Source organism: Drosophila mojavensis, unplaced genomic scaffold (assembly GCF_018153725.1).
Source record: "Drosophila mojavensis isolate 15081-1352.22 unplaced genomic scaffold, ASM1815372v1 contig_36, whole genome shotgun sequence".
NCBI classification, from domain to species: domain Eukaryota; kingdom Metazoa; phylum Arthropoda; class Insecta; order Diptera; family Drosophilidae; genus Drosophila; species Drosophila mojavensis.
In genome coordinates this window covers 7,718,310-7,727,243 of record NW_025318858.1, presented here as the reverse complement: position 1 = coordinate 7,727,243, position 8,934 = coordinate 7,718,310, and the positions used below count along the sequence as shown (strand labels likewise).

General features: G+C 37.8%; 2 protein-coding genes and 1 long non-coding RNA gene across 3 annotated transcripts; 1 reads left to right on the top strand and 2 right to left on the bottom strand.

Annotated features, from left to right (window-relative positions):
- Positions 1–82: 82 nt before the first annotated feature.
- On the top strand, positions 83–4,989 carry LOC6576286 (uncharacterized protein KIAA0513). The gene is made up of 8 exons (XM_002002241.4): positions 83–162; positions 886–1,658; positions 2,617–2,683; positions 2,754–2,867; positions 2,934–3,806; positions 3,865–4,261; positions 4,453–4,547; positions 4,647–4,989. Exons 2-8 carry the CDS (start codon positions 1,473–1,475, stop codon positions 4,721–4,723), a joined length of 1,809 nt encoding a protein of 602 aa, XP_002002277.1. The 5' UTR covers positions 83–162; positions 886–1,472; the 3' UTR covers positions 4,724–4,989.
- A 449-nt stretch (positions 4,990–5,438) lies between these two features.
- On the bottom strand, positions 5,439–6,198 carry LOC116803892. The gene is made up of 2 exons (XR_004363902.2): positions 5,664–6,198; positions 5,439–5,606 (listed from the first exon to the last, which is right to left on the bottom strand). It is a non-coding gene; the product is annotated as an uncharacterized LOC116803892 (long non-coding RNA).
- A 35-nt stretch (positions 6,199–6,233) lies between these two features.
- On the bottom strand, positions 6,234–8,063 carry LOC6576285 (gastrula zinc finger protein XlCGF7.1). Its single transcript, XM_002002240.4, has 3 exons — positions 7,685–8,063; positions 6,971–7,621; positions 6,234–6,869 (listed from the first exon to the last, which is right to left on the bottom strand). The coding sequence occupies exons 1-3, from the start codon at positions 7,900–7,902 to the stop codon at positions 6,767–6,769; spliced, it is 972 nt and encodes a 323-aa protein (XP_002002276.1). The 5' UTR covers positions 7,903–8,063; the 3' UTR covers positions 6,234–6,766.
- Positions 8,064–8,934: the final 871 nt, after the last annotated feature.

The window sequence follows — 8,934 nt, the reverse complement described above, 5'->3', positions numbered from 1 at the left end:
CGAGAATCGTAGCTATTCACGCGCGGATATTCTTAAAGCGAAAAACCAATTTTTCGGCTGCATTTGCGCAGCGCGCGTTGCAGGAAACGCAAGTGAAACGCGTGTGGAAAACTTAACGATTTTCACGGCACCCTCGAACACCGCACGTGCCCCTACCGCTGAGTAAATAGGAAAAGAGGAAAAAAACTTGTTAAATGTAGCGCACACATTTAACAAGTTTTTTTCCTTTAGTATAATATTAAAGTAGTTAATATATAGTGTGGTATATGTGTATTTATACGCATATGTTTGTGTGTGTATATATATGTGGTAATTGAAATTGTGCCTTTAATCGTGTCCCGTGCGCATAATTTCATTTGCGTAATGCTCATAGACAATAAAAATTCAAAGCACACTTCAATTCAATATACTAGGTGCGTTTCTATGGAGTAAACTGCATTAGTGTGAATGAAACGGAAAATGGAAACGAAATGCCTTGGGAAATAATAATTTAAATAATCCATATAAAATAAATAAAAATGCCTTCAAGAAAGATAATAAGTATTATTAAAATTAAGTAATAATAAAAATTAATTCAAAAATATATATGTAATAAGAGTAATACTAATAATAAAAGTATAATACAAAAATAAAGATATTCGCAAGTTTGTAAAGCGTTTACTAAAAAGAAATTAAATTACAGTTAAAAAAAAAAAACACCAAAACTTATGAAAAACTATATAACAAAAACTAAAATTTAAAAAATTAATCAACACTATTAAAAGTGAACTGTTTCTAAAACTTTATAGAATATATTAATCAATACAACAACAAAAAATATTAAATATATAGAGCAGTAAGTAAATTAAAAATAAAAGTGTTCTATCAACAATAAAATATTTTTAGTTTCACTTGAAAAGATTTACAAACACATTTAAACCAGGAAAAATCTTTAAAATGTCAAAAATAAATAATAAATAAATGTATATACAAATTTATTTTAACGTAATTAAAATAACTTATAATAAGCTAAACATATGACGTTATGACAATTAAAAAAAAAATTAATCCAATAATACACAATAAACGAGAAAGAAACTCTGACGCTTTAAAAGTGGAAAACCCTTTAATTGTCCAACAGCTGCATAAATGTAAAACTAAACCAACTACAAAGATTATTTCCTGTCGCAGCGAGATTAAAAAATAAAACTTAATAAAACATAGCAAAGCTGGCCGAGAATAAGAAGACGAAGAGCTGCTGCTGCTTAGGGCGATGTCGAGACGAATTGCTTTGTGCTATATACGAAAAATCGATAGTTGAAGCCGCAGTCGCCGTCACCGTCAAAGTCGCCGTCGACGTCGCAGTCGACATCAACGTCAACGGTCAGAGTCAAACGAGACGCAAAACGCTTATTAAATGTCGGCTAAAAATAGCCTAAACAACAACAACAACTAGGACTATTAGACAAAGCAACTAGGTAAACGTGACAAACATGGTCGATGCTAAGCCACCGCCCACTCGCACGCCCACACCGGGCACCCCGCCGGCGGCATTCGCCGGTGAAAGATCGAAAATTAAATTATTTATGGAACGAACGCCGAGCATCGGAGCACTCAAGTCGAAATTTTTGACAGTGTTGGGCAACAGCAACGAGCTGCTCAATGGCATATCGAATAAGGTAAGGCCTTGATAATGAAAGCGCTCTCTGTCAGGTCGTCTGTGTGGGTGGGTGGGAACAGAATATACAGAATAGCAATAGCAATAGCAATAACAATAACAACAGACATTTTGATAGTTTTTTGTTTTTGCTGCTGCATTCGTTTCGTTTGACCTTCACTTGGCCCGGATATTATTGTTGGGGTAGCTGCTGTGCTGTTGCAGCACCAGCTGCAGCTTGGGGGTTGGCCTCAGCTGTTTGCATTGTACTTGACTCTATGTGAACAGCGCTGCGCAGCATTGGCTGCGGCTCTGTCGCTTTCAAAATAATTAAATTGCGTGCTCGACGCTTCAAGCATAAACGAGTTAAGAGCAAGTGGCACAGCTGTTGCTGTTGCTGTCTCCTTTTCCTAGCTGAGCTGTTAATTACGGATTATGTCGCTCGCTCAATTGTCCTCTATTTCTATCTCTTTCACACCACACATGCCAAACGGCTTTTGCTGCTGCAGCAGCAAGCGCCAAAAGCAATCAATTTCGTTGACTTCCTGCTTGAGACTTGCCAACGGCATACGCTTATCCAAGGCCAAAGGGCTTACTGCATAAATTGTACTTTTGTTTCAAATGCTGTCTAATAGTGATTGATCGCTTTTATATTTGACTCTTTTGTTAGTGCAATTTTAGCGCACTTCAGTAAATTACTTGTATTGTTTACAGCCAATAGGCATCCAGCAAGGGGGCAACACAGGGCTGGGCAGTAGCTGAACGAAATAATACGAAAAAAGAAATTGAAACGAAAAAAAAAAAATTATTTTAAATTTCCTGACTTTTTGTATTAAGTAATTGCTATCTTTAAATATAATTTTCATTTTTATTTCATTTTCATTTTCCAAATATTTTTATTTATGATCATTTGGCAAAAAAAAAAAAAAAATAGGGTGGCAACATCGTTTACTAACTGCAGCCATTTTTTCCATTTACAGTTAACTTTGAGCAGCAGTAGCAGCGATTCAGATTATTGCGACGACGATGATGAAGATTTGCCCAAATGTAAGTTTTGTAAAAGTGAATATTAACAAAAATAAAAAATTATTAACAAGATTTCTAATTAATTCAATAGTTGATGAGACGATTGACTATACGAAGATCGACTTTGAGGGACGTCGCGTGAAAGCGCGCCGTGCGCATGAGGAAATCATCTCGAGCCGCTACAGACAGCCGAATTTGGCGCCACGTAAGCCGGACTAACTGTAATAATACTGCTCAAGAGACAAATAATAGGTATAGATATAATTTGTAGGTCCTCGGTTGGAATACTCTCGCTCTCGACATGGCAACCACAAACAGCGCTCCAGTTCGCCCTCTTCGTCTAGCAGTGGTAGCAGTAGCGATGACAGCAGCTCCATTTCGCTGCCGGAGCAAACGGCTGCGCGTTCCCATGAGGTGAGCAGCACGACCCACTCGAATTCCCTTGAGTTTGAGTCGCGTCATTCGGGTGGCTATGAACGCCATCGACCCATTGCGGGCGCTCGTCGCAGCGAGCTGGACATGCAGAAGGATATGCAGCGTATTAGTGAGCTGTTGGAGGCTACTGCCACAGCTACGCCTCCCCAAATCGATGTTCAACCGCCCACAGAAGGCGGCACCGGTGCTGGCCTAATAGCACGCCAGCCCTGGGGAGAGGTCAGTTCCATTCGGTTGCCTGCACGCAGTCGCACCTCGAACAGCAGCACGTTGACCAGTCTGCGAGATGAGCCCGATCAGCTGCAGGCCAGCCCGAGCATGGAGTCCAGCGACTGGCGCAACTTCATACGCTCTGAGTCGCAGAACTCTGTGCCATCGTGGGCCTCATCGATAAGTTTGGATTGTCGTGCTGGAGAGGAGCCCGTCAAGGAGTTCATGAAGCACTTCACTCATCTGCTCTTCAATAACTTGGCCGCTGTGAATCTGGAGCTGAAGTCAGAGTTTGGTGTACTACTACGCTTGGAAATGGGTCGGCTGTGGTTCACTCGGTTTCTCAGCGAGCAGCGCAACAAATCGAAACGAATGGAAACGTTGACATTCAATGCAGTTGCTCAATACTTTGCATTGGCTCTGTTCGAGTGCGGCGAATGCGAGGATTATGCGCCAGCAGCCGTGCTTATGAATCTCTGTTTCTTGTTCTATCACGAAGGTAGATTTGCAGCTCTGATATAATGCTACTTTTATGTTAATTCTCGTTTGTTTTCCAGTTGAAGTTCCTGGCTGTGAACCTTATCGCGAGTATTTGTTTATATCGCTGCGTCAGCAGCCGCTCTGGCAGCAGCCTCGCTTCTGGAACACCATCTTCCACGATTCCATGCAGGCTGAACGCGAGCATCGGCTCAGAGCGCAGTTGCGCCGGCAGCAACGTAAGCAGGCAAAGCAACAACAGCGTCAGGCAGAGGCCGATGCTACAGTGACTGTGGAGGCTGTAGCAGCAGCTGCTGAGGCTACGCCTGCTCGCAAGCATGGCGCTGATTCCCCCTCCAGCTCCTCCCATCAGATAGCGCCGCCGGCGGCAGCAACTAATCGCAAGTCCAGCAAATGCAGCTTGGGCCAGTCGCAGTCCGCCAAGGAGCAGGAGGATATTGCATTTCGGCAATTGAGGTGCGTTATGAAAACTTAACAAGAGATAGAAAAATAGGAGAATAAAGGCTCTCGAACTAACAGTAGAGGAACAGGAAGAAATACTTCAATCCGTCTGTTAGCTTTATGAAAAACCTTCACATTCCTATTATTGTCTTCTTTTAATATTTCTAAAAAGACAGTTTATTGAATTCTCCGATTCTCTCTTTCAGTGCCTTTACGTGTAACATGCATATCCTGGGCACCACTCAGGATGTGTGCCTGGACTTTCTGAAGAAACATGTTGTAGCGCTCAACCTACCAAAGGGTGAGTGGACTATATATAAATATTTTATTACGTACATATATCCTTGATTAATATCCCAATTAACAACCCCAACTAATATGCCTATAAACCATATTACAGACAAAGCCAAGCTAATCAGGGATAATGTTTACCGAATGTATCATGAGACGGAGCTGTGGGGTGCTCAACATACTTAACGAGTGTTTCGCCTAACCAAATCCCAACTAATATACTACCCTAGCAGCACTTATTTTTCGACTATAATCTATACTATAACAAGAGAAAAACGTTTCAAATTTCGTCTCAGCTAAATTACAATTTTTGACTTAAACTAAAACTAATCTTGATGTAGTTACAAATTTTTACTCGCATTGTTGAACTATTGGAAATTGAATGAATATCAAATATAATAATATACATAAATATAAAAAATTATATAAATAACAAATATGAATTGAATACAATATTTATATCCGCAAATTGTGATAATAATATTTTGTGATTACTTTATATTATATAAAAAAGAAAAAGAAAGTTTTGCAAATGACATAAAAAATAACTAATAATAATCCAAATTTCACAAGAGACAACCAACAACAAATAATAAACTAAAGAAATATTCTGTAATATCTGTAATATAGGAACAATAATTCCCATTTAATAAAACCTACTAATAAAGTTTAATAATTTCAATAATATTTTTACTAATTCAAATGGAGAGTAGGTCCCAGGTTTAATCATAATAATTGAGTAGAATAGCTGAACTTTTTTTTATTAATTTTTTTAAATTTTATATGTATAAAATGTTGACTAATGCAAAAGGTGAAACGTGGCTCTGATCTAAAGATCGGCAAGTTCCACTTTACCTTCCTAGCCATTCCCAGTAGTTCTACCATTAAATTTTCACAGTTATTTACTTTTCAAAAACGCATGTTTAATAATTGTACTCTTGATATTCGACGCAGTAGGCTATCCATTACTCTATAAGAGAGAGCTTAAAAATTATCTATATATATATAGCCATATATTAATTATTATTGCACGTCAGGAACAGCTTTGATTAGTTGTTTCCTCCATAGCCTGAAATGTTTTAAATCTGAGGAATTGTTTCATAGACAACGATGTACGTGAACTTACCTCTATATTCTTAAATATCTTATTCATTTTTTTTTTTTATCATATCTTATAGCACAATTTCTACAACAATTATAAACCTAAATATATTTATTGTTTATATATATAACATTTTTTGTAAAGGAAAAAATCCTCTTGAATTTATCTATTGGTGGAAAATGATCAACGACGAAACTTTTGTCCGTCGTCTGCAACATTTTTTTGGGATTGCAGACAATTCGTGTATTGCGAGTCGTCTTATATAGGGTCAAACATGAGCGGAACGAAGATTTGATTTGAAATAGGTACAAGTCTATAATTATTTCTGGTAATATTAGCAATGCTTCATTATGAATAGTTGTATAACATGGTCTATAAAGATGTCCGGAGAGAAACAGGGGAAGATCTTGAGAAATGGACTAGTAAAGCGGAACAAAGACACCTGTCTGCGATTATACATCAGTATTAAGTATTAAAATAGGCTATAGCGCTACGTTTATGAAGAATTGGTAGTTTTTCATTGGATGTCCCTCTTATATTCATAAATATTCTTTGAACCACAAAACAATGCTCATAAATAAATAGAAAAATAGATCCATTTTGATATATAGGTTTAGTTGTTTTTTGGTCACTTTTTCCAAAACTTATGAAATAAAATAAAATTTCTAGTTTAACACTTCTAAAAGATAATTATTAATAGTAGTTTAATAAAAATGGCTGCTTAAATTAAATTGAGCTTATGCTCTCTAATAATAATATAACATAAATTTTGCATATTTGTATGTGTAGCATATAAAATGCATTTTATTTTTGCAAAATAAAATAAACGAAACTATTGCATGAGCCCATAATGAAGTCGTGGTATATGCATACATATATATATATCGTATATATATAAAACAAAATGAATTCATAGCACTAAATATGTTCGATCTCGCTGGCTATAAAAGCTACATGGTAAATGTTTAGTTTTTATATTAATTTTGCCAAGTCTGCGCTCTAGTTACTCCCATTTTCCAAGCTGGCGATGAGGTTTTTCGTTTGCTCCTGGCAATAGTTCTCTAGTTCGCTTCAAATAGTTGTCGCTCCATTGTGTGGAGCAAGAGATGGTTCGGTCTACGGCGCTCTTACGCCTCGCCTGGGGGCACTCGTGTTTGTTTGCTCAGATCGTATTTGTACATGAAGACGCGTCCGTTCGCGCCCGCAGCAAAAGTTTTGTCCGTTTGCCAACTATGAAAATATATGTATATATACATATATTATATATAGATATATATATATAGACATGGAGTTATTTCATTTGATAGATTAGATATCTACGATCTACGCACTGCTTGGCTGTCGTCTGCGTCGGCTCTGGGTCAATGTCTTTGTGCAGGCGCAGAATGTGCTTCTTCAAGCCCTCGCTGCGCACGCACGCCTTGGGGCAGTGGGGGCACTTGTAGGGCTTCTCGCCCGTGTGCTCCAGGATGTGCGCTTTGAGATCACGATTTTGAGCGAAGGGCTTGGGGCAATAGGGGCACTTGAATGGCCGTTCGCCCGTGTGTCCGCGTATGTGTCGCTGCAAATTATCGTTGGTTGCGAACGCCTTCGGGCAGTGCGGACAATTGAGGGTTCTCTCGCTCGAGTGGCGACGGATGTGCTTCTGTAGATTGTCATTGGTGGCAAAGGCCTTGGGACAGTGCGGGCAAATGAGCGTCCTTTCGCTGGAGTGTCGACGGATGTGCTTCTGCAGGTTGTCCTTGGTAGCAAAGAGCTTCGGGCAGTGTGGGCAGCTGAGTGTCCTCTCGTTCGAATGCCTGCGTATGTGCTTCTGCAGGTTGTCATTCGTCGCAAACGATTTCGGACAGGTGGGACAGAGGAAGGGTCGCTCGCGATCGTCAGAGTGTGTGCGTGTGAGATGCACCTTGAGATTGCTGCTCGTTGCGAAATCCTTGGGACAGTGGGCGCACTTGAAGGGCTTTTCGCTGCCGGTCTGAAATCTGTTTAGGGAATGAGGAAATTATTGACAAGATCAAATTTACTCAACAGCAAAATTGTCCCACTTTTTTACTGTTTGTTTCTCTGCTGCTTGCCGCTGTTTATTGTCAGTGCTGCTGGCATTGGCGCTGCTTTGCCACACAAAACTCATGTCCTGCTCGATCTTGACCAGGCCCAAATCTCTGTGTCGCATCGTCAATTGCCAATCCTGATTCTTGAACATATTACAAATGGCCTCACACTGCTCCTCCTTGACGCAGGCCACATCTATCGTTTGCGCCATCACTTAACAACTATCAATTTAACTTGCACAACTCTAAATCGTTGTTTCAATAAGAATTTATCACTTTTATTGCAATTTTCTTAGGGTAAACAGCTAAAAGCTGAACAAGAAATTCCGATGAATTTTTTTTTGTTCGATATATCGACAAACTGTCAGCACAATTGTGATGTGCGCACAGCTGTTTGGCAGGCAAGTTGGCAGTGCCGCTTTTCATATATAGAATTGGGAGAAATATCGATTAACCTCATTGGCCCGATATATCGACAAAGTCTCAGCTCAATTGCATGCATACTCACAGCTGCTTATCAATGGTGTTGCCACACTATTAAAACAGGTAAAAATCGTTTGTTTGTTGGCGGCAAATTAAAAATATTCAACTTGCACTGACAATTCTTATTTTTCCGTTTTTCTGCTTTATCTCCCACAAAAAAATGCAGTTTCTATTTTTTAAAGTTTTATTTATTCATTAATGCAACAAAAAAGAAGTTACTTAAAAATTTCCATAGCTATAAATCTCAAAAACAAAGCTTAGAACTTTAACACAAAATTATTTTCCTGGAATTTGCCTTTGTTATTATTCTCGTTGCTATTACTAAAAATTGCACTAAAGGATATATATATATAGATAAATATATATATTTGCAATACTTTTTAATACATCTAATTGGATGCACGGACATTGTTTTTTTGTTTTTTATTATTATTATTTTTGGGAAAATGTGATAAAACATTATATTTTACTTTTTCTTTATGTATTTTATAGAAAATAAAAGATTTCTATGAAGAATTTTGATGAAAGGCAATATTAATAACATTTACAAAAATATAAACTAAATACAACTGACAAATTAATAATATATGTTTTACATGAATTTACAAAATTATAAATTAAATATTAATTTAATGATTAACTTATTAGAAAAAAACAAAGAAAAGCCAGAAGTTATATTTAACAACAATTGCGGGTGTACGATTTAAACTTTTGTGAATATAGCGCTTAATATTTTTTAAATATTTATTTTAAATTAGATT

Coding starts and splice junctions, on each gene's coding strand:
- LOC6576286 (XM_002002241.4), top strand. CDS start 1,473: ATGGTCGATGCTAAGCCACCGCCCACTCGCACGCCCACACCGGGCACC. Junction 1,659..2,616: donor TCAATGGCATATCGAATAAG/GTAAGGCCTTGA, acceptor TTCCATTTACAG/TTAACTTTGAGCAGCAGTAG. Junction 4,262..4,452: donor ATTGCATTTCGGCAATTGAG/GTGCGTTATGAA, acceptor TCTCTCTTTCAG/TGCCTTTACGTGTAACATGC.
- LOC6576285 (XM_002002240.4), bottom strand. CDS start 7,902: ATGGCGCAAACGATAGATGTGGCCTGCGTCAAGGAGGAGCAGTGTGAG. Junction 7,622..7,684: donor GAGAAACAAACAGTAAAAAA/GTGGGACAATTT, acceptor TTCCCTAAACAG/ATTTCAGACCGGCAGCGAAA. Junction 6,870..6,970: donor ACGCAGACGACAGCCAAGCA/GTGCGTAGATCG, acceptor ATATTTTCATAG/TTGGCAAACGGACAAAACTT.